This window comes from Rattus norvegicus, chromosome 9 (genome assembly GCF_021556685.1).
Source record: "Rattus norvegicus strain SHRSP/BbbUtx chromosome 9, alternate assembly SHRSP_T2T, whole genome shotgun sequence".
In the NCBI taxonomy this organism is placed as follows: domain Eukaryota; kingdom Metazoa; phylum Chordata; class Mammalia; order Rodentia; family Muridae; genus Rattus; species Rattus norvegicus.
In genome coordinates this window covers 87,996,941-88,022,329 of record NC_141542.1, presented here as the reverse complement: position 1 = coordinate 88,022,329, position 25,389 = coordinate 87,996,941, and the positions used below count along the sequence as shown (strand labels likewise).

At 39.9% G+C, this 25,389-nt stretch overlaps 1 protein-coding gene across 2 annotated transcripts in view; it reads left to right on the top strand.

Moving 5' to 3' along the window:
• Window positions 1-25,389, top strand: part of Abca12 (ATP binding cassette subfamily A member 12) — a 172,841-nt gene that overhangs the window by 122,067 nt on the left and 25,385 nt on the right. The window contains exons 1-16 of one of the 2 annotated variants that reach the window (XM_087565330.1): window positions 2,256-2,488; window positions 3,910-4,239; window positions 5,300-5,369; window positions 5,455-5,589; window positions 6,404-6,559; window positions 7,473-7,659; window positions 10,004-10,222; window positions 11,216-11,412; window positions 12,186-12,346; window positions 14,305-14,541; window positions 15,424-15,574; window positions 17,787-18,039; window positions 18,557-18,643; window positions 19,842-19,935; window positions 22,223-22,350; window positions 23,991-24,078. In XM_087565330.1, the coding sequence (XP_087421456.1) occupies window positions 2,432-2,488; window positions 3,910-4,239; window positions 5,300-5,369; window positions 5,455-5,589; window positions 6,404-6,559; window positions 7,473-7,659; window positions 10,004-10,222; window positions 11,216-11,412; window positions 12,186-12,346; window positions 14,305-14,541; window positions 15,424-15,574; window positions 17,787-18,039; window positions 18,557-18,643; window positions 19,842-19,935; window positions 22,223-22,350; window positions 23,991-24,078 (2,550 nt within the window). In that variant the 5' untranslated portion in view covers window positions 2,256-2,431. 2 annotated transcript variants of the gene reach the window in all.

The window sequence follows — 25,389 nt, the reverse complement described above, 5'->3', positions numbered from 1 at the left end:
TAAAATACCCTTTGTGAGTTTCATTCTACATTCTGTGCTTTTAACAATTAAAATACTACAGCTATAAAAATATTAATTTTATAACAGAAAAATTTTTAGTTTTGAGACAGGGTTTTATTGTGTATCCCTGACTGTCCCGGAACTCACTGTGTAGACCAGACTGAGATCTGCCTGCCTCTGCCTCACAAGTTCTGGGCTTAAAGGCATGTGACACATCTGGCTAAAAAAAAAAATTATTTTTAAATAGTGTGTGTGTGTATGAGAGAGAGAGAGAGAGTGTGTGTGTGTGTGTGTGATTGTGTCTGCGTGTGTGTGAGAGTGTGTGTGAGTGTGTGTGCATGTCTGAGAGAGTGTGTGTGTATGTGTGTGAGAGCATGTGTGTGTGTGAGTGTGTGAGTGTGTCTGCGTGTGAGAGTGTGTGTGAGTGTGTGTGCATGTGTGAGAGAGTGTGTGTGTATGTGTGTGTGAGTGTGTGAGTGTGTCTGCGTGTGTGAGAGTGTGTGTGAGTGTGTGTGCATGTGTGAGAGTGTGTGTGTGTGTGTGTGTGTGTGTGTGTGTGTGTGTGTGTGTTCAGAGCTAATTGGATCAGGTTGCTCCAAGAATCCATTGTTGGGACTTTATGTACAACTAGAGAGAGAATTTTGGAGTTTCCCTTCAGTTCAGACAGGCAACCCAAGTTATCTATGAGGTAGAACAGAGTCTTCAGGCCACGGGGCTGCTTCACAGCAAACACCTTTTCTACGCTTTCATAACATGCCCCTTTCCTTCCTGCAGGAATGTGGAACATTCCCGATAATACTCACGTTCTTCTTAATCTTACAAAAAAATTTAAAAATCTATTGTCAAAATTAATTTCAAAAATTTAAATGAAAGATGTCATTATTCCTCATGACTTCGTGCTTGGCCTATGGTGACAAATCGTGAATATTTGTGACTTCCCTTCTCATATCAGCATTAGTCTCTAAGCAGAAGCCTCTCAGGAGTGTAGCAACGTGTTCTCACAAAATCTTCTGGAACCTCTTTCTGAGTGACTGCTGTAAACTGGGCCAGCTTTGACCGCTGTGTGCCGGGCTTTTCCGGTTATCGGATATTGATGAATTGCACTGGCAGGTTAGGGAGGCTAGGGACAAGTGACTCTTTGATTGCAAAGCCGGCACCTGACATCTGCCACACTGAGGGAGAACCAATGGCATCAAGGAAGAGCAGCCGTCCACTCTCTGAGGCCATCTTCCACCCATGTCTTTGGTCTTCTTTGCTATCAGGAAGTTGGCAGCAATTCCGGATGATTTATGAATGACTTGTGTGCTCTCAGGGCTCTTTCTTGTTATGAATACAGCTGGTCCTTGTGGCGTGAAATCCTCAAGTTCTGCATCGAACTTTCATGCTAGAGTGTCCGCTGTGATTACCTCAGAGAGAACCCGGCTCAGCCCGTTTCTGTGGAAAGTGAAATGACCAGTCTCAGAGTTTTATCAGCTCTTAGCAACCAGAATCACATCTTGGGTTTAAACGACTCCTAATTATTGTGATAGGCACCTTCATTGTTAGTTGTGAGGCTTGCCATATTATCTTTTAATTAGTTTACAGATAGAGAATATTCTAGAAACATAAAGACTTTCAATTGGGCCTGCTGGGCACCAGGAGAGAAAAGCATATTTAATATAAAATGTACCCTTCATTTCATGGTGTCAGTGTAGCTTACATATGTGATATTCTCTTTAGAAAGGTAGCAACATGTTTCTTACTCGTATTCAGATTGCAGGTGGAGGGGAGGTTTTTTCTCTCTTGTCATTGTTGTCGTTGTTTTATGAGCCAATAAGATTAAATAGTTTAGTTATGTGTGTTCCAATTAGTTATGTTCAAGCCTCCATTAAATAATTAAATCTCAAAATGCAAATAATACCCAGGCAGATCAAAAGAGTCTGCATGTCAGAATCACACTGGGATTGATAAGTATCTCTGAAGTCGAGACATCAAAACCGACACAAATAATTTTCTTAAACTGGGTGAGAAATGTGGTGAGAATTTCTGGAGTAAAATCAGTGAGCTTTGCTTCCTGTTAGAAAAATCAAAATGTAAGTTTGTTTTCAAGGAAAACAAATCTTGCAATTACGGGGAACTTTCCGCAGTAAATCTTTGCTTAATGCAACTTCTTCGCGTTGACTTCCTCTTCCTTTGGAAACATTTCTTCCTCTTCCTCTTCCTTTGGAAACATTTAACTTCCTCTTCCTCTTCCTTTGGAAACATTTAACTTCCTCTTCCTCTTCCTTTGGAAACATAGACGGGCTCTTCTTTGCAGAGAGGATGGAGCCAAGGAGGAGGCATAGAAGAAGGTGAGGGGAGAGGACGAAGTTGAGAGAGGAAGTTCCTGGCTTTTTCTCAGTGGTGATTAGCTTAAGGCCCACTGCTTAGACTGTTGGCAGGCACTGTCTCCATGGTAACAAGAGCAAGCAGAGTTATCAAATGTGATAAGTTGAAAGAAACCCAGAAGGTAATGTCTGCTACATAGAATAAAATACCCAGTGCATTATTATATTGTTGTTGTTGTCTTTCTATACAGTATTAAGAGAGAGATTAAAAAATATTTATTCTATAAAAACATTGGACGATAAAGCTGTTAGCGGAACATGTATTTTATTATTTCAAAATGGGACATTAGATTTATAAGCTTAATATTAACCATAAATTGTTATAACTGGAAGCTAGAATGTCCTGGTTTCCTCAGTGCTCTTCTTGTACCAAATTTAAGATTACTGAGGTTGAAGGGGGGGTCATGGACAAGACTCCTTTGCATTTGTGTAAAAGCAGATCTTTTTCAGGTAGAAGGTCTCCAGTGGAATATCTTGGCCCTAGGGATATTACTGACTCAGAAAAGAATATTAGCTGAGAAATGGACCTATCGCATACCTCAGTTCATGGGTGTATGAACGCCTTTTTGTAAAAAAAAAAAAAAAAAAAAAAAGCCAAGACTGACACAGGCTGTCCACTGATGTTAGGGATGAGGAGGTTATCAGAAAAGGCAAAAGATCATCCTTCAAACCGCCACATTTTGAGTAATAAGAATCTTAATCTTCTGTGTTTCTCTCATGAAATAGAGAAACAGAAGCAATAGTTATATTGTTCATTAAGGCTTATTAAAAATATATAGACTTTTATTATTCCAATCCCTATTTGAAGTTAAACTATGTGCGGCTTTTAAACCAGACTGAAATATTTATACCTAAGCAAATGTCAAGTTCATGCTGTAAAATAATAGAGGAGACACCATAAATTTGAAATCCTCATCTAAATCAATTTAATCTAGGGTTTAATCTAGGGAAGTCAGCTAGACACCCGTTTCAAAGCTAACACTGTACTGTACATACAGAGGTATGTGTGTGCATATATGGTGTGTGTGTGTGTGCACGAGCGCATGCTCAAGGGTGTGTATTGCTAGGAATTGAACTCGGGACCTCTGCAACTAAGCAAGTGCTCACTACTGATTTATTTTCTGGGAGAGAGACAGAGAAACAGAGAAAGACACCAAGCAGACACACATTGTTGAGGTCAGAAGACAGCTTTCAAGAGTTGGTCCTTCTTATCGTCTTCTAAGATGCTGGTATAGAATCCAACTCACCAGGTCTTCAGTCAAGAGCCTCTGTCTACTGAGCTACCTCACTGGTCCTAGAAGTGTGTGTTTTTATTAGTGAGAAGGGTCATCTCTGATAAAATCATTGTCTATGTTGGGATGCCACTTTGGGAACATAAAATCCAAGAGGAGCTGATACAAAAAGTCTTAGCAATCCAAGAGAATTCTCATAAATTATTCAAATGAGTCCCATGTAAGACTCTTGGACACTTTGTCACGATACAGAAGTAATCACTACTTGGGTATCAGACAAAGAAGCATCTAACTCTTCCTCCTTCTTCCAGTACATGAAGATGATGGGCGTGAACTCCTGCAGCCATTTCTTTGCCTGGCTTATAGAGAGTATCGGATTCTTACTGGTCACCATTGTGATCCTCATTGTGATCCTCAAGTTCGGCAATATTCTTCCCAAGACAAATGGCTTCATTTTGTTCCTGTACTTTTCGGACTACAGCTTCTCAGTGATTGCCATGAGCTATCTCATCAGTGTCTTCTTCAACAACACCAACATTGCAGCTCTGATTGGAAGCCTCATCTACGTCATCGCCTTTTTCCCATTTATTGTTCTGGTTACGGTTGAGGATGAGTTGAGCTATGTTATTAAAGTATTCATGGTAAGCCAACTGTTGGAGTGCACCCTTGTGCGATATAAATACCTCCCTCCTTTAGTTCATGAGTACACTCCAGTTGAAAGATCACTTATATAATTAAAATATAATGCAATAGCAAAATAAACTTAACTCTTCTAACGACTTTTCTAATTGCCATCTACTCTGAAAGGAAACACCCCTTCCCTAACCCCACAGCTTCTAGAACCATTAGTGATGCTGTTAGGCTCTGGTTCTTGAACAGTTAAAATATTACCTGCCACATTTTAGAGATCACTAAGAATTCCGACTTCTCTGGTTCGAATCCTTAAACATCTCAGAACCTCTTGTGTTAGAACCATTCTCATGAATAAAAAGCCATCATAGTTTTCATGAGGAACACACAACCAGCAGGAATAGTGATGAAGGCATTGATAGTCTATGCTCAAATGTGGATTCTTCTCTGCTTTTTCCTAGTCCAGAAGCACTAAATTGAGAACTAAGATGACTGAATTTAAAATTCAAAAAGCAGAACATTTCCTGTCATATTAAGGCTTTTCTGTTCAAAGACATAGAGCTTGATGAATAACCTTAATTCAACCCTGACTGCTCTAGGTTTAAACAAAACTTAAATTTATAATTTGTAGTTATTATCAAATATTCAACCAATAAATATTTTAGTATATTCTCATTCAAAACTCTATCACCTGAAATAAATTTAGGAACATTTTCTGGCCCTGATATCATTTAATTTGAGTCTTCACACTCTATTACTCTGTAATTTCCTACCTTATAAATTTCTGAACAATATTTAATAAGCTTAAACATATATTTTGGATTGTTAAAAGGCATTCTCCAAGTATTTCCTCGTTCTCTCTGTCTCTGTCTCTCTCCCTCTGTCTCTCTGTTCCCCCCCCCCTTTCTCTCTCTCTCTCTCATTGTAGTATTTTTGGCAAGGAACATCAGTATTTTAAAATAGACGTAGAGAGTGAGCATCTACTTTTCCTATGTGTCTAACATGTTAAGCATTTTGAGACCTTCCAAGTGAAATCTGCTGTTCTATCACCACTGTTCATTTTCTTCTTAGAGCCTGCTGTCCCCAACAGCATTCAGCTATGCAAGTCAATATATTGCCCGGTATGAAGAACAAGGCATTGGTACGTTTGATTTCTTTAAAATGGGGCTTTATCTCTAACTGTGATGGGTGCCAAGGAAGAATAAACATCTGTGTTCAATTTCCAGGTCTTCAATGGGAAAATATGTACAAATCCCCTGTCCAGGATGATACCACCTCATTCGGCTGGCTGTGCTGTCTAATCCTAGCAGACTCTTTCATTTATTTCTTTATTGCTTGGTACGTCAGGAATGTTTTCCCAGGTAGGAACCTGCACAGATGTTTCTCGTCATGGCTGTCAGTCAGCTAATACACATGAGCTAATAGTTGACTGGCCCTCCAAAACCTCTGAAATGGTATAATAAAACCATGAATTGACCAAATTGTTCAGATTAAATTTGTTGCTGTGTCTCTTGTATCACTGTCCTTTTAAAGACAAGGTAAATTCAAAATCATGTGGTAGTGTCAGGTCCAACCAGTCTTTCCAAATAGAAGCTTGATACACCGATAAGATAAAACCTAAGTCTCTTAATTTATGGATAATGAAATGCACTCTATAACATAGACTGGCCTCCCACTCTGGATGTCAAGCAGTTATTCTTTCTAACACGTTTAGGTGTTTTCCCTCGAAGTATTCTTGATATGTGTACATTTTCAGTGGATGGATGAATACATTGTGCTTTCATTTGCACAAAATGTTTATTAAAAAATGACTGTCTTGAGACAGAAAGCATACCAGTGCTAGTGTGGGACTTGAGGTAGGACCAGGGTATATGGAAAGGAATCCTGTGAAAATGCTGTGGGGATACAGAATTAGTTTAACACTGGACCATGGTGGTGATGCCTGCATTTGTAAATGAACAAAAATAATCCAACTGCACTCTTCAAATGGGCAAATTTTATAACTGTTGTTCACTGACACTGCTTTTTAAAAGAGAGGATCCTTTTGGCTTTACTCTGTGAGCGGAACTCACCCTTTGACGTTATGTAGTATTCTACAAAATGAAGTCATTTCCGAACCATCCAGCGTTTCATTGTTTAGGTAGTAATCGCTCTTCCTATGTGTTCTCATTACAGGGACATACGGCATGGCAGCTCCATGGTATTTTCCTGTCCTTCCTTCTTACTGGAAAGAGCGATTTGGATGCGCCGAGGTGAAGCATGAGAAAAGCAATGGCCTAATGTTTACTAACATCATGATGCAGAGCACAAACCCTTCTGCCAATAAGACAAGTAGGTCAACAGCTTGTGTCATTACAACAGAAATGACATTAAAATCACATAAGTAGTGGGTTTGGCTACATTTTCCTAAATGCTAAAATTATCAACCCTTTAGTTATGGGTGAGTATGTCTACACATATGTGTTTACATTCTTACAGGGACTGAATTGTGCCTTCTTCTGGGCTCATTAGCTCAGTTGGTAAGCATATGTTGCTAATTAAGCAAACCTGTAGATCCCTTTGTGGTCCAGTTAGACTCACGTAGAGAAAAATGTTCTTCCTTGCCCACAGTCCGCATCCCCTACTCTAGCCATCTGCTGCCAGTCATAGGAGTGACCAAGAAACAAAACTGGGTCATGCAGTATAACCCACAGCTAACGTGAGACAAAGAGCACAAAACCCGCACTGTACTCAGGGCGAGTGCCATCGTCTCTATAAATTAAAGATCCCCCTGCAAGCGGTGGCCTGGTGATTCCTGAAGAAGCTGTAGATGGGAAAATTAGCTGGATTCTGTAAGCCACCGGTCCAAGAAAACTGTCTTACTGTAAAAGCACAACTTGGAAACATTTATTTCATAAAGTGATAACATCCTTCCCAATCAGAGAACAACCCTTCTGGGTTATCTTTTGAATATTTAAGATCTGTTGGGGAGAAAAAAAAAAGAGACCATAAACATGATACTGCATTCGGGAAATGCTTCTTCTGACAGAGAAGGCTGATATAATAAACCCTAGAGAATGTGGTTTTGTAGTCCTGCTCATTCTGTAAGCAGGTCAGAAGGAAGCTAGAGAATATAGTAAATTAGTTGCCCCTGAACTCTTTAAACTTAAAGATTATATTTATATAATGTTTAGTTTTTAAAGTAAAGTCTAAGCCAGCTCTATTACTTACTTATGAGCTTACAACTCCTCTCCTTCCTCTCTAGGTCCTGACTGTGCGTTTCCCTCCAACATTGAACCTGAACCTAAAGATCTCCAAGTTGGAGTTGCCCTTCATGGGGTCACCAAGAGCTATGGCTCAAAAACAGCTGTTGATAACCTCAACCTGAACTTCTACGAAGGGCACATCACATCATTGCTGGGACCAAATGGAGCTGGCAAAACCACAACAATGTATGTTAGTTTTCAACTAAATGTCAGAGGAGGATATTATTAATGAACAATGGCTTTTTATAAACTAAGGGTTTAAACTGAGAAGAAAGCAGCGCTATTACGTCCTATGGATGGTTCAGCTTCTCCGCGAATGAAATGAAATCTAAACCACAGATTCCAAACCATGAGCTCTAAATCTTAGGCCAGCATGGGATAGGTTCATTTGCTGCATTTAGTGCTGTCTTCCCCTATGTGTCTTAAGATGTTTAGTTCAGTATAATTTCCACATAACAAGTAAGTGTGCTTGGCATGTCTTAGATCAGTGCTTCTCCACCTTCCTAATGCTGCAACCTCTCACACAGTTCCTCCCAACCATAAAATTATTTCATTGCTACTTCATAACTGTAATTTTGCTACCATTATGAATTGCGATGTAAATATTTTATATGCAGGATTATCTGGTGTGAACCCCCAAAGGAGCGGAGACCCACAGGTTGAGAATCACTGCCAAGCATAGAGCCTTCTGCAACCCAGAGTTACCTGTTGAGACAGGAGCTGTTGGTAGGGTTCACTAGTGCCATTCTGTTCAGACTGCATGTGCTCTCTGGCTTATCCCTGGTCTGGGATGTGTACGGCTACATTAATCAGCTTGTCCCTCTTTATTTGTATTTCTACCCAGGCCAGGGATGAGTCTGTGTTTGCACACCCTAGCATGAACACAGCATACCATCTGCCCTGTCACAGGAAGCGTTAGCCTTGATTTGTGGAGAAACACAGAACCACCAGCATCACACACAGTCAAGGTCAAGAGCAGTGCACAGCTGTTCTTTCTGTCTACTGACCATCCTGATAAAGGGAGGATTGGGATCCCAGGATTCTCAGGTCATTCTATTGTTTGCGTGTTTGCTTTGACGCTGAGCCTCCAGGGCTCCGCCAGCACGCATGTGCCACCCGTGTTAAGATGCTGTTAAACCCAAGCCCTTAAGGACATGTCTCACTTCATCCACATTCTGTGTTTAATCATCTTGAGTAGACTCAGGAACTACTCAAATGCTGGCACAATATATTTTTCTAAATAACTGGAGACAAGTGAAGGTTGTGGTAAGAGTAAACACGCAGCCTCTTATTTGTATAACCTGCTAAAAGCCAGGGTTGGGTTCTAGAAGGGAACACTTATAAAGTGAATTTTCTAATAGGAAATAAGAGGCTGGGGAGAAAAGCAATAGAGAAGGTGTTTGATGAGGCTATAACTTCAGATAAGAATGCCCTATTTTATTGGTCTAGATATAAACCCTTAAATATGAGGGAAAAAACATGTTGTTTGTATTTCAATGGATGTCATGAGGAAATTGCATATTACCTTGATTCATGACTTAGGACTGTGAAAGACTGGTAGGAAATCTGGTCCCTTCTCTAGACCTTTTGTGGATCATGTTCTGAGGGGGAGGAGATGATTTTGAAATAACTGTCCAACTTACTACTCGAAAAGTGTTGACAGTTTTCTAGGTAGACATATGTTGGCCATAATACAGAGAATGGCACTGAGAAGACCAGAGAGGTAGGAGGATCAAGAAGCAGGCATGCGGTGAGGTGATGGCTGCTGCCCCCTGGTGGTAGCAGATGTTGGTAGAGTTAGGTGACCAAGAGACAAAGATGCAGATGTGACTTCTGACATTCACTTTTGTCTCCAAAGTAAACTAGACTAGAGGCGCATGTTTGCTATGCCTGACTTAATGTCGTTATTAAATGGATTTGACGCATTAAAGTCACGTGTTAATTTTTGACCTCCATTTAAAATATATATATTTTGGAACCTTCCCAACAAAAAGAAGGAAGAAAGGAAGGAAGGAAGGAAGGAGGAAGGAAGGAAGAAAAAGGAAATATAGTTTTGTGCAAGCACTATGGGAGTTTATTAGCGAATGGAAGATACAGCACAGTATCATGGGCATCTTACCATAAAGGCATCATATGAAGATGCAGCATCTTCTGGTAGATTCATAGCACACATCTGGGTGCAAATGATAGGATTCGGTCCAGAGACATAAATTGGATATTCGCCAGTATATAAATAGGATTTCAAGGAAGCATGGTATGTTCAAAAAGAGAGCGTACCTTCAACTAGAAAGCACCCTCAGTTTTAGCATTATCACCACCACCTCTATCATGTAGCATTCACACAGCACCGTAAACAACTAAAAGTCAGTTTCATTTTTTTCATTTCCTCTTATTGTCTTTTTTCCCCACAGCTTGACTTCACTAAAGAGATGTTCTTCCCACCCCCTTGCTGGCACGTGAATTATGCCTAGTCTTTCTGTCTGGCTTGAGTGATTGGTCCATTCCTAATTTATCACATCCTCCTTTCCAGCTCCATGCTGACCGGGCTGTTTGGTGCCACGGCAGGTACCATTTTTGTCTATGGGAAAGATATCAAGACAGATCTGAATACTGTTCGGAAAAACATGGGGGTCTGCATGCAACATGATGTCTTATTCAGTTATCTCACCACCAAGGAGCACCTTCTCTTATATGGTTCCATCAAAGTCCCTCACTGGACCAAAAAGCAGCTCCACGAAGAGGTTAAAAGGTGAGTCAATCCAGAAATAAGAGCATGACTGGTTAAGCTCTCCCAAGGAAATATACCATGTCGGTCGAGCTCTGGTAGCAATAGCAGTGGGAAATCTTCTCTCACAAGCATTTTGCTTTGCTTCTTACCTCTCTGGTCACATATTCATTTGACATTATTATCCTCACCAGACAGTTATGCATGCACTGTTCAACTCTGCCCTGGTGCCTTATATGTTACCCCAAATCTTTTGTTTTCATTTCTGCCTGGGTACTAAACCTCAAAGCCTCTTAAATGGACTTCCAGCTACTACTCCCCCCACCCCATTCATGGATTCTTATTAACAAGCTTTGTCAACTGCATATCAGACTGTGTCATTCCTGCATCCCCTTGGGTGGCTTTTGCCACACTTAGTATGATATCCCATAATGTCATTAGCAAGGCCTACAGACCCACCTTCCATCCCACATCTGACTACTTACTGTCACATTCTCCCTTTACTCTGCCCTGTGAACATGGCCTGCACGTGCACTTGACCAGTCACAACCGACTCCCACCACAGGTCCTTCTGTTTGTTCTTCTTCACTTACAATTCCCTTCCTGAGGGCCATCTGGAGACTCCTGGCCAAATGAACACTTTTCCAGTCTTTGCTCATATGACTTTTTGTTTTATTACTTGGGTGCTGATTAGCACTTGTTATATTATAAACATTCTTGAGATTGGGCATAATTGGATTTTCTTCATCTTCTGCACACATGCGTGTACAATCTCTTTATGAAAAAAGTTTTTTTTCTGTTCATTGCTTTTTTTCTATGACGTAATCTAGCACAAAATGTTCAATATTCTAACCACTTGTCAAATGAACGGTTCTTCTTACTAATTATTTTTATGACAATAATTAGATGATAAACGACAATAAATGACTTCCCATTTTCAGTACTGTACTGCACCTCATTGGAGATGTATTCATTGATTATGAACATAATAGGACTGCTCATTATTTATTCTTGAAGGACTTTAAAAGACACTGGACTGTACAGCCATCGCCATAAGAGAGTTGGGACGTTGTCAGGAGGGATGAAGAGGAAATTATCCATATCCATTGCCCTCATCGGTGGATCAAGGGTCGTGATTCTGGATGAACCATCCACTGGGGTTGATCCATGCTCTCGCCGAAGTATATGGGATGTCATATCCAAGAACAAAACTGGTATGTATAATTTTCATAACTTCTCCATAGGACAGTCATAACTCTACCTGTAGGGCTTCCCAAAATCAAGTTGAAGCTTTTCTGTGTATAACACCCTCTAAATATCTGAGGTGAGATCTTTTTGTCTTAAGATTTCTTGGTGAGATTTCTGGGTCAATTTGTTAATACATAGCCAGGACTACTGTGAGTTAAACTTATCGAGGCTTATTGGGAGACTAGAGGAGTCTGCCTACAGAAGCATGGAATCTAATTAGAGATACCAAATGTACACAAATGAAAATAAACTGAAAACACACGGAATAAGTGCTAACAGGATGTGATTCAGAGAAGTAATCAGACTGGAGTGGATTATTCTCTCTGGAGTGCAGAGAGGAATATTCAAAAAGTCTTTTAAATTACCATTTTTATCATAAAGGAAGGAGGGAGAGCAAGAGCGAGAACAGGGGAAAAGGGGGGAGAGGGAGAGAGAGCACACTGAAACAACAGAGGTAAAACTCTGACAAATGAGAAAAGGTAGCTGATGCCCACAGAAAATGAAGCGCATTAGCTATGAATCTTAATAAGCACTTGCTGCTAAATTACATATAAGACCCCCTCCTATATATTTAATGGCAGCCTTCTGAGTTTTCCTTTGATTGTTACAGAGGTTCACTCACCTCAATTAATGCCACTCTGTCCTCAGAAATCCCAGGATTTACTCTTGCTAATTCTGTTCTGTGGGGGCCTTGTATCCTCATTTTTCATTTGACATTGTTCTCGACTGTCTCTTTAAGCAAGAACAATCATTCTGTCGACACACCATTTGGATGAGGCTGAAGTGCTGAGTGACCGCATTGCCTTCCTGGAACAGGGTGGGCTCCGTTGTTGTGGTTCACCATTTTACCTCAAGGAAGCTTTTGGAGATGGCTACCACCTCACACTCACCAAGAAGAAGGTTTGTATGAGAAAGGGCACTGCATCGTGGGGTCATGAGTTAAGCGCTTCTATAAGGTGAAGACAGATTCTCTCCAACTTAACTCATTGCCAAGATTCATCAGTATGCAACCTTATGTAGTTCTCAAATCTCAGCAAGTGGGTTGGTTAAAACCCCAGATTTCTGCTCCCTTCCTAAGGGCGTCTGATATAGTAGTTCTGCATTTGACCTCCAAATTTTCCTAAGCTTCCAGTAATTTCCCTTGTGGTGGGCACTGTACAAAATGCTGTCCTTCTATAGTTTACTGATGGACTGCCAGCATTTTGTTTGTTTGTTTGTTTGTTTCTGTACCACTTCAGCCTCTGTAGAGAAATTTAGATTCTCTGGCTTAGAGAAAGCAAAGGAAGAGCACGTAAGAGGTCATGTCTTTGCTTTGTGATGGCAAGTGTTAAACTGTGTAGTTGAAACTGTGACTCAGATGTGACTCTTCTGAATGACTCTATATCTAAGTTATCTTGGCACGATTCCCAAAATATACACAGTATTTCAGGCTTAGGGCGGGGCTCTTATGTTAGATCTCTCACCTGCTTCCACTCTTACAAGTGCCTTTTCCTATTTCCATGAATAATATTTGTATTAATTTTTGGGAAATTTGATACCTCGTAGCTTGATCACATTCACTCCCAGACTACTCCCATACTCCCTCTGTCCATCTCTCCCCTTCCTACCCATACAACTTTAGTTTAGTTTCCCCTTCTCCACAGCAACCCTAGTCAAGTCCAGTTTGTGTTGCTCAACTACCTTCAAGAGCAGGGACCTGCCATGACTGAGGTCAACCTGATAGTGGTCACCTTGTTAAACAAAACCGACTCTCCCTCTCCCAACAGCAAGTAGAATTTGCTCTTCCCAGACAGTGATGGGATGCTGTGCCCATCCCCCCAACCCCATGTTGCCATTGTGCCTGGCTGGATCTAGAGTAAGTCTTATGGATACTGTCCCTACCACTGTGAGTCCATATGTGCAACTGCCCTTGAAGTCATCCGTTAGTGCTGGCTCTTATGATCTTTCTGCTCCCTCTTCCTTGAAATTCCATGAGCTGTTTCACGAAGGGTATGCTATGAATATTCTACTTACGGCTGAACACGCTGTAGTTTCTTAATCTCTGCACATTGATCAAGTGACGGTATCTGTGTTAATTATCATCTGCTGCAAGATGCTTCTCAGATGAGACTTGTGGCATGTCCTGCTCTATGGGCATGGCAATAAGTCATTAGGAGTCATCTTAATAAAGCTTTCTTTCTTAATAAGCTGTCTACTTCTACCCCGTTGGTTAACTGAAAAGGCATGGCTTTTTCTCCTAATCTATACTATATTTTCTTTTAAACCCTAACAAAATTATCCTTGAGCTTCCAAAATAAAATAACCATAATTTATCATTATATTTAGAAATTCATATATTAGAGGATATTGTGGTGAATGATGTACCCAATCATTATTTTAGGCACCCAGGCTGCATCAACGAACTCATAAGATAAACTCCATGTTCCGGCTGCATGAACTTTGGGCTTGATGAAATGTGAAATTTCAGATGTTATGCTCAATATGTAAATTATTTAACACACTATCAATTAGTCGATGATAAATTACATAGAATATTTATTTCTATAAATGTAGACAAAATAAACCAGGAGCGAGAAAAGAAGTGTCAGTTAAACCATGGGCTGGAGCTGGGGAGAGAATAGGGAGTGTTGGCTGACTGGGTGAAGAGACCTTGAGGGGCACACACACCACAGCATGGCATCCTGTACCACAGCCTTAGAGACGCAAAACTGCTGCTGCATGAAAGCATGAGAGAGGAAGGTGGGTGGGGGTTGGGAGGGATGTGGCTCGTAAGTCTCCGTGTAGGACAGGGGATGGCCGGAGGGATGGTATGTGGTCTGACTCAGGAGCACTGACACAACTTTTCTTTTTGTCCACAGAGCCCAAACCTAGACACGAATGCAATCTGTGACACAGTGGCTGTGACAGCAATGATCCAGTCACACCTCCCTGAAGCCTACCTCAAGGAGGACATTGGGGGAGAGCTTGTATATGTGCTCCCTCCATTCAGCACCAAAGTCTCAGGAGCTTACCTGTCACTCCTGAGAGCACTGGACAAGGGCATGGGTAAACTCAACATCGGCTGCTATGGCATTTCAGATACCACTGTCGAAGAGGTAGAGGGACATCTCCTTACTGCTTATCCTATCTATCTATCTATCTATCTATCTATCTATCTATCTATCTATCTATCTATCATCCATTGTTATTTATTTATTTATTTATTTATTTAATTTAGAGTGCTGGAAATTGACCCCAGCACTGTAAACATAGGGAAGTGCTGTGCCTCTGGACTTTGTCCATATCACATTCCTGTGTATGTCCATGATTGTGTATGTGTGGAGCTGCATGTGGATGCAGGAGTTCACATGCACTTTTGTCCACATGCCTGGAGTAGTCATGGGACAACACTGTAGGGTTATTTCTCTAGGGCTTTATTTTGGGAAACAATGTTGCTCATTGGCTTGGACCAAAGTCTAGACTGGTTGGCCAATGAGTACCAAGGTTCCGCCTATGCTCGCCCTCCCAGTGCTGAAGTTACAAGTGCACACAATGAATCCAACTTTTGTATGTGGGTTCTAGGATTGGACCTCCAGTCCTCACGATACTATACTGAGTGAGCTCTCCCTATCCCCACCCCACCACACTACTTCATGTATTGGTGCTCATATGACTTTCTCTGCCCTTAGAAAAATATGTGCAGGTGTTTTTCTAATTGAAGGGAAATGTATTTTTTTAAGTAAGTGTATCACAGAATCACTTGCAATTCTCAGTACCACTCTAACAGAAGATTGATTTCTAAAAAGAAAGTATTTTTTCACCATTTCTCATCCAAAACGTAAGAATGACCATGTTTTATACATAAAGCATATTCTCTTAATGTCAGTTGGAAACAGCTGTCCTAATAAGTGTGATAATAACTCAGAATCAAGACCAAGGTCTGGTCCAAGAGATGCGTATCTTTTTTGTTAATGAAGTGATCTGGCTTCTCTTTCTAGGTCTTTCTGAACTTGACGAAAGATTCACAAAAATGTGGCAATATGAGTCTGGAGCACTTGACGCAGAGGAAGGTTGGGAACCCCAGTGCCAATGGCACCTCAACTCCGGATGACTTGTCTGTGAGCAGCAGCAACTTCACTGACAGAGATGGTACAGACCTAATGCGCAGATTTTGCTTAATTTTCGTAGACGACATAATTGGGGAAAATAGGTGCAGATTTTTACTCCTTTTGTGGAATCAACTTTAAAGTTTCTCTTTAAACTAACACTCCCAATACACACAAGCATCCTTCAACACACAGAATATTCATTACAGAAGATCAAATTCTCACTTTCAAAAGGGAGATGGCTGTGAAAGCGAGGTAAACCTAGGGAATACCTTTGACAGGTGATGGGGAGGGAGGCTCTCCGTTTGTCAGAAATGCGTCTGCAGATGTAACTTTCTGTGATTTCAGAAGTGTGCTTCACAAGTTACAATTCTTCCTGCAATCAGGGCTGTGCAGGGGCGGACACAGTTATCTGGTCAGGAGCACGCTAATAACACTAGGTGCATATATGTGGGAGCAAAAGCATAAAAAAAAGTTGTGTTTTTTTTAATTATCCCTCACTGGGAAGGTGAGGTCTAGCCCTTAGGTTCCCCAACTATGATTCACTCAAGGGGCAAAAATTGCTTTGTTCGGGGTAGCGTCTATGATTTGATAAGGTTAGACCTGAAGACATTGTCTATATTAAAATGCTTCACCTTCAACTCTTCACACAGGATATGTCTGAAAAATCACATTTTCGGTATAACATTAGGGTTTAAGTTCTTTTAAAAACAGCTTCTGTTGTCACCTGGTCTCCTGCTGACAGTTAATTTATACCCTGGAAACATAATTTACTTAAGGAAACATGTAGTAAAATGATATATGAATTATGGAGCAGTCATTTCAAACGTTTGCTTAAACAGAACTTTAGGAACATCTCGAGGAACAGAACTTTTAATTAAATATTTGCCTGTCTCGAAAACTCAGAAAAGATCATCTCTGATGTTTGTGTAATTCTGGAATTAGAGTCTCATCTTTCCTCTGTCATATTTCTTGTTTATCAACTGTTGGGGGATAAAACTGTGGAATCTGAGGAATTGGGGGCTTTGATTGGAAAGTGGTCATCTGCTTCTATGTATTTGCCTCTGCCTTTTCCCCATGATTTGAGATTATTCTTCATTTAGAATGTCCCCTCATTGGCATTATCTCTGAGGCAGCCCATTTGCTCCATTTTGATACACCTGTAAGTCATCCGCATGTCATTTCTCAAGGAACAGAAAAGCATACTAATTAACTCAAAATATTCAGCTCCTTGTACAATTCCCCATTGCAGAGATATGAGTTTGCATTTAAACATGTTCTCTCTGTTTAATTGGAATTCATCTTAAATTAAGCAGCTCTGTATTTTTTTCCTTATCAGCTAAATGGAGATCATGATTTTTTGAGCTGCATGATTTATGATGGAGAATTTTAAACGCACACAGAGTTGACAGATACCGTTGTCCTATAACATGTAAAAATGTCTTGTGCTGAGTCTCTGACGAGAATGCTCTATTTGAAGCTACTTTTGGGGGAAGCTGCTGAAATGGTTAGACTTAAGCACTCCACTGAGCGGCAATAGCCACCGTGTCTTCCATGGGCCTCAAAGCAATGGAAACTTTCTTAAGCCTTGGAGGGCATTTCAGAGTGGGGGTGCATAGTAGACAAGTTTTCAATGGTTTCTTTATAGAAACTGAATGTGGAGTCTTGAAAGGCCATAATCATTTTTAATTTCTAAAAACAGCGTATGAATATGTGGTTGAATCAGAATTATATCTTGGAGAAGCTTTCCTTTTCCTACGTGTCCCGTGAGTTCAGTGTATTTCATATCAGAAATTGAAACATCAAAACTCATAGCCTGTGCTAAGAACCAGTTCTTACACTAGGCCAATATTTTATTTATATTATTTGAATTCAATCTTGATGAGACTATTTCCTATTTAATCAAAATTAGTAATTATATATTGGGTCTGCATTGAGACATCGGAGTAGGGATCAGGGCTCATTTACAAAATTCAGAATCTTTCATTTGTCCCAGAAAACTTACTATACATATGTATTGTAACTGAAGCTAGTGAATCACAATTTTCATAACACTCTTAAGTTCAGCTATATACGAGGCCCGTATTGGGGGTCCCCTATTTAGGGCAATATTAGAAATGGACTGCAGAGGCTTCAGTCTGAATAGAGAACACAGAGGCTTCTCCCACCCATGTAACATGATATCATTCACCTGCAGTTCATGAAGTCGTACAGAGGTTTCCTGGAACTGCATTAAATCTCTTGTCCTTACTCAGACAAAGTCCTGACGAGAAGCGAGAGGCTGGATGGCTTTGGGCTGTTGCTGAAGAAGATAATGGCTATTCTCATCAAGAGGTTCCATCACACTCGCAGGAACTGGAAAGGTCTCATCGCTCAGGTCGTTCTTCCCATCGTCTTTGTAGCCACCGCCATGGGCCTGGGCACCCTGAGAGACTCCAGCAACAGCTATCCCGAGCTCTTGATCTCTCCATCCATTTACGGCAACTCCGAACAGACAGCCTTCTACGCGTGAGTTACTTTCTGACGAGATTGTTTCCACAATGATTTCAGGGTCTGTGGAGAAAAACAAATAATTTGGGAGCTGCACCACTTAATTCTGCTAAAGAAATGGGCTGCTTCTGTGCCTACCAAGTAACTTAAGAGGATTTATATGCATCTACAAATAAAGTCAAGGGGATGTTTACTCTTACTGAACAGACTTAAACCACATGTGATGGCGACATTCAAGTCATAGGAGAACGTTGGGGCAGCAAAGCCTGTATCTTTCATAGGTTTTTGGACACCTATAAGGTGGGTGTTTACACCTATAGGGTGGGTGTTTATATCTATAGGGTGGGTACCTCAGGACCACCATTCATATCCAGCATATGTGTAGGCGTGGAGAAAGGGAGGAGACTGGTAGAGGCAGAGAAGTAGGACCAGAGGGAAGAAATGGAAAAGCAGTCTTGGAGATAGCATAACTCATATCTTAGGGTTGTTAGTGAACATGTGTTTACTGATGAGTCCCTGTCACTTGATGTTTCAGGAATTTTGATCCAAGCACTAATGCCCTGGTCTCGGCTCTATGGAATTTCCCTGGTATTGACAACGTGTGTTTGAATACTAGTGACTCGTAAGTTCTTCTCCTTTCTTCTTTCCAGAATTCTAGTTTGCATGAGTGTGTGTAGGAATACGTAAAGTATATGTGTGCGATTTTACTGGAAAGAGATAATATCATGATAGAAAGTCTGTATCTTTCATTTTATTATTTCCTCGGCAGTACTATACCATAATAATAAACATTAGGTTCCTTACATTTGCTCACCTCTTGTATTGTTATATTTTACAATCACAATATTAGGTCATATTGTTAATCCCATTTTATTGTTTTTAAAGATTTGCTTATTTCTACTTTGTGTGTATGTATGAGTACCTGCTTGTATGTGCACCACATGCACACCTTGTGTCCACAGAGGCCAAAGAGAGTATTGGATCCCTTGGAACTGGAGTTACAAGTGGTTATGAGCCACAAATATGGATGCTGGGGACCAAATTCAGGTCATCTGCAAGAGTAGCAAGTTCTCTTAACCACCGAGCCATCTCTAGCCTCATTAATCTCTTTACTGACAAAGAAAGTAGGGGCCATAGAGACTAGTGTATATGTCTAAGGAAGTCTAGATTGTATGATGAGACCTAAGAATTCTGATTCTTCTTCTGATATATGTGAATATATATATATATAATAGCTTATTTAAAGTTCCTAGATAGCACATAGCATGTATTAACCTGACCCTAGTGTATTATCAGCCGAGATGCTGAGAAGAATGAAAATGAACAAAGAAAGTACCCCGCCTCATCCTGCCACAGTGAGAAAATTCACTGAGCTTTGACTTAACTTTTCTTAGTCAACCGATGCTGCCCTGCAATTCCCACCCCCACGAAATGCCAATCAAAAGCACTAGTGCATCGCACAGTCGGCTTACACAATCTCCTACCCGGGTCTACACACCTAAATTTAACACTAACTACTTATTTATACTCTCTCTCACAAGCATGCACACGCCTGTATACACACACCTCACTTCTACACACCTCACTTCAGTATACACACACCTCACTTCAGTATACACACACCTCACTTCAGTATACACACACCTCACTTCTACACACCTCACTTCAGTATACACACACCTCACTTCAGTATACACACACCTCACTTCAGTATACACACACCTCACTTCTACACACCTCACTTCAGTATACACACACCTCACTTCTACACACCTCAGTTCAGAATGCACACCTCACTTCAGCATCCTTTCTCTTTACAGGCAGTGTTTAAAAAAAGACAATCTGGGAAAGTGGAACACAAGTGGAGAAGCTATCGACAACTTTGGTGTTTGCTCCTGTTCAGACAATGTCCAGGTAAAAGAGAATCCCATTTCAGTAGAAGAAAAAAAAAAAGAGGCGAGAATAAATAGCAAAACTTGAAAGATCTATCCAGGTTACCAAAGAGTCAGTATAATTTCATTTTATGGAAGCTAGTAGCTCAAAAGATATGGGCCTGGGTGCTCAAAAAATATTGACTTTGAACTCCAGGTCACTGTTTTAAATCTGAACCAGGACACATTTCCAGAGGTAGAAGATGGTCTTTGTGGAACCAATTCTGTTCTAGCTGGAAAGCTCAGTTTCACAGTGTCACAAAAAGTGACCGTCACTGTTGTATTTGAAAATGTAGTGAACACGCTGCCAGGCAGTTAACTGGGAAGTCTAGAAAGGAATTCCATGCGTCCCCAAGCAACACCTGAAAAAGTTTAGCATCAACATTAATTTCCTGAAAATATTAAAATTTATCCAATAATTACTTTATCTTTATTTCATGCATACAGATTTTCTTTTTCTAAGCTATCAACTCCCTAAACTCTTTGTATAGCAAAGCTAACTAGGCAGGTTCAAGACTTCCATTTGAGTCGATACACGTGTATCACATACATTTCATGTATCAAAGCAAGCATCCTAGAGGAGATGCTTTCAAAGTTTTTAAATAAATTTTTTATTGAAGAAAAGTCACTATTGGTTTCTAAGAAGCACCAAACCTCTTCTCTCATGCAGGAAGAGTCTAGCAAGGCTTTCTTCAAGTGTCATAGTGTTGTACTCTGATCACAGTACAATATTTTACAATAAAAACCCTTCCAGTGAGCACAGTCCATTTTGGAGTTCCTGTGCAAGGTAGTTATTAACTATAAGAACTAGGGTCCAAAAAAATAAGAGAGATCTTTTTCAATTTTTAAATGTTAGTCTAACCTACCATTTAGAGTTTTTACTCTTTTGTCTAAATTAACAACAATAACAACAACAACCTTCATGATTTTGTGTGCTAGTTACATAAATAAATGGCTAAAACAACAGCTATGGTCTTTTGGGGGTGGTAGCAATTTGCAGGGTGTGTGAGAAGGCTTTGAACTGATGGGCTTCTGTCGCCTTCCTACTTACTAATTACGTGGGTGTGTCCAGTTTGTCAAAATTCATCAAGCAGTGCCTTTATAATACATGTGGGTTTTTATACGTATAATGCAATGCAATTTAAAAAAAAATAAAACCTTCAGAGCTATACTGGTTACTTGGAGACAACTTCTGACTAATTGGGAAGCCAAGGCTATTCAGAAATGTGGTCTTTAGGGTAGATGTGGCTGTGCGGTCAGTGAAATTTGCTCTCGGCATTTCAGAGAAGTCTGCAATTTGATACAGCTCACATGTGCCGTGAGCCTCTGGCTCTGGGGCTGGGTGTGAGTGAGCTCTGGAAGGAAGAGGTGCATCTCTCCAGACTAGATATCATGGCAATGAGTTTCAGGACCCAAAGGAGAGCTAGGTTTTTACTCTGGCTGAGTGTAAAAAATAAGTGTGTGAACTTGAACCTCCGGAGTTGGGCAGAGTGCACACACCTGAAATCTTTGTCCTCGGGAGGTGTGAGCAAGAGAATCAGAAGCTCAGTGGAATCCTCAGCCACGTAGTAAGCTTGAGGCCAGCCTGAACTAGAGCCCCTGCCTTAAAATCCCAAATAATAAATAAGCAACTAGAAACATAAGCTGTCTGTGGAGATGTTCCTAGTGGTTCAGGCAGACACAAAGACTCTCATTCCTGTATGTGTTACTTTTCTGTAAGCCTAAAATTAGTTCTTAAATAATACACATACACACGTAACTAACACGTTAAAATCTATATGTAAACCAATAATTACTAAACAATCACACAACTCCTAGGTTAGGCAGTGAGAACCATGTGTTCAATCCACTGCTGTGGTTTTGATGAGTTTTCTCTTATAACATTGTTTTTAATTGGAGGCAGATCCCTTTTTGATTCCCTGTGAATTCTTAAAGTGTTTGAAATGTTTCTGTTTCCTAAATTTCCAAATATTCCCCAAAAAGAGCTTACCTCGTCAGAACAATGAAAGATGGTGTATTTGTGAACCCGTGCTCTGTTTAGCTCGGGTGAGTCCTAAGCACATGTAGTTGCTCGACCGACCTAAGTGACAATTGTTCTAATTTCTTGGCAAATAGACAAGTTGTCTTCTTTCCCAAAGTTCTTGTGAATCAAAAGGCAGTTTGATCACACCTCAGCCCGTACAGTGATGGACAAATCGGGAGACACTGACATTGTCTATTTAACTTCCACAGGACAGGCAAGAACTTAATTTGATAATTTTATTTTCCAGGAATGCCCTAAATTTAATTATTCCCCTCCTCATAGAAGAACTTACTCTTCCCAAGTTATTTATAACCTCACTGGAAAACACATGGAAAATTATTTGATATCAACTGCAAATCATTTTGTACAGAAAAGGTAAAACTTCTGTTTGTAACATTCTTAATTGATTTCCAAAACAGCATTAAGTAAGGGTTGCCAATTATTTATCTAGGGAAATTGATCGTTGCTTTGATTTGACTGATTGATGATTGATCTGATCATTGATATAGCAGCACAGATGCTTTAGTGCTGTGCTTTCTGTACAGTTTTATGTATAGAAATTTAATGATTCTAAATTAAGATCCATTTGAGCAAACTAAAAATCACTAGTGTTTTAAGGTCTTTAAATGTATTGTTGAATTTGTACTTATTTTTTCTCAGAGCAATAGACAAAATTTTTGACTGGATTGAATTTACTTAGAGTTTGAAAGCATGACTTTTTTTTTTATGACAGTTGGCCCGAGTTACAATGCAGATTGTGTCTGTGAGTGGACAAAATGTCCTGTGTGTGGCAAGGCCATGTGAAGCCATTTGTCAAATGTCCCCCAGCACATTTGCTAGGATATAAAGCCCATGAACTTATGGTCATAACTCTTTTCTTCCCTCCACCTCTCCTTCATTTCTCAGTGTATAAAATTCTTCACATTCACTGTGCGCTATTATTGTTACAGATAAGCTAAAGAAGAAAAAATCATGTTTTCTACTCATATGTAGCCACTGTTAATATTTTGGTATTTTTCTCTCTTGAAATTTCTAATTACAGATATACAAAAATTTCATAGACATGGGTTTACATAGAAACAAACGTTTTCTATATTCAAGGATATCAGGTGTTTCATATAGTCAAATAATTTATGGTAAAGTAAATTTATAAGAGAAAGGGATTTCTTATGAAAAACTAGTCTAAACTATCCACATTTAAAAAGAGCAATGGTATCATTTACATATTAATTATATCTCTACACCATCTCATCCATGATGAGGTTATTGCACTGTCCTGTTATTTAAGTTGGATCTAATTTGGCGAATATCTAAGTTAGTCTATTCTGGGAATTATTACTTGAATTTTAAAGTCAATTTTTTAAGAAGACCATAAACTGACATGTCAAACTCACATTCAGGGATCTTAGAGGGAAAGAAAAAAAAAGGAGGACCGATCAAAAAAATCTATAAATCTAGGGAAAAATCATTTCCAAGGAAAATTAAGTAATTTGAAAAAAAAGATAATAAATTAGATCACTCTGGTATCAATTACCTGAAAAAAGATTTAAGCATTATAATGTTGAGTTTTGAGATAGAAAGAGGAAAAGCTTAGATTATAGCATTCCTTTTCAGAATGCTCACTGCGTATATGTAACTGTTTAATGTAGTGTGACTGTAAAATTATTACCTAGGCGGGATTGTAAGTTGTAGATCAGGCCAACTCAGAGCTCACAGCCGCTCTCCTCCCTCAGTTTCCTGAGTGTTCAGATCACAGGCAAGAGCCACCATCCCAGACAATGCATTTGTTCACGAGACTCTTGCCTTAGGAAAGATATACACTTGAGTTAAAATATAATAAAAAAGGATCAATAGAAAAATATCACATATTTATCTAGTTCTGAATGTATTTGTTGTATTTATTTCGTTTTGTATTCTGGGTAGAAAAGAAAAAAAAGTTCCTACTTAAATATTTTTGATCAACTTAGGGAGATTTTACCCAGTAAAACAAATAAAAATTTTGTTGCTCTATGTAGATATGGAGGTTGGAGTTTTGGGATGAAATTGACTAACGACCTTCGTTTTGATGTGACAGCTGTCCCTGTCAATAGAACTCTTGCTAAGGTAAATTTGGGACTTTCTTCTGGGAGGTCAAATAAATGGGGATATGGGATTTGTATATGTAAACACTTTCATGTCAGAAACAGGAAACATATTAAACATCGTAAAACATGTAAAGTCAATTCTGCATGATGCAGATATGTACTCTAAGGAGGCATGTATACACGAGAGCAAGAACGTAGAAACTGTTCCCAATGGTGCTTTTCCCAGTAATCAAAAATGTAGCTCTCAACACCCATCTGCAGTAGAATAAGAACTTCCGGTCATATTCATTCACTCACTCACTCCATCCATCCATCCATCCATCCATCCATCCATTCATTCATTCATTCATTCATTCACTCTTTCATTCATAGAACTTTCAGCAGTGGAAATAATCTGTATATCACAAGTATTCATTCATTCATCTGCCCACTCATTCACACACTCACTCACTCATTCGCTCATTCATTCATTCATTCATTCATTCATTCATTCATTCATAGAACTTTCAGCCGTGGAAATAACCTCCTCCCATGCACCACTGATAAGCAAAGCAAGATGCAGGCAGTAGCACTGGACCGCGTCCACTCCTCTGTAAACATAAAGAGTAGGGGAAACTCAATCACACAGTCAAGGAAAGGGGTGGCGCTGTGAAAAGGATCAGTACGGGGCTCGCCGTCCAGTGATTGTTTTTGTGTGCGGTGGATTAATGCGCGCGATCCTGATGGTTGCTTTTGTCTCGAAACGCCCTTATTTTCCCTGCACTTCCTTCATGTTTATATCGCAGTCTCTTAGAGAATGGGATGTGGGCTAAAGCCTTGCTTCTCACCAATACTGGAGTAGCGACGAATCTAACAGGGATAAATAAGCCCACTGTTTATTTCTTCCAAAGAGCGGCAAGCCAGCCACCGAGTCAGACACAGATGACTGCCCAGATGATAAACAGTGGTTATAAGGAGTTTAGTTGTTTGCTTATTTTCCGTCACAGACAATTTCCATATTCTGCGAACATTTCTCTCTGGGCAGAATCAAGGTGAAAGCAGAGAGATTAATATCCATTTAGTCCAGGATTGTTCTATGCCAAGCAGCAGTTTCACCTTTTAGGAAAAAAAATTAATTCCATTCTCACAACGTCCCTACTCCATAGACACTGTGGAACCCAGATGGTCACAGAGCTATGTGGGAAATAACAATCCTGGAGATTTTGGTGTCCCCTTCCCCACACAGTAAATTTCCTTTCAAACTCAAGGGACTTTCTAATATGAAATTATCCCTCTCTAAACCAGAGTCCAATTTTTAAATTAACACCATGTAAAAAGCACGCTAGTATCT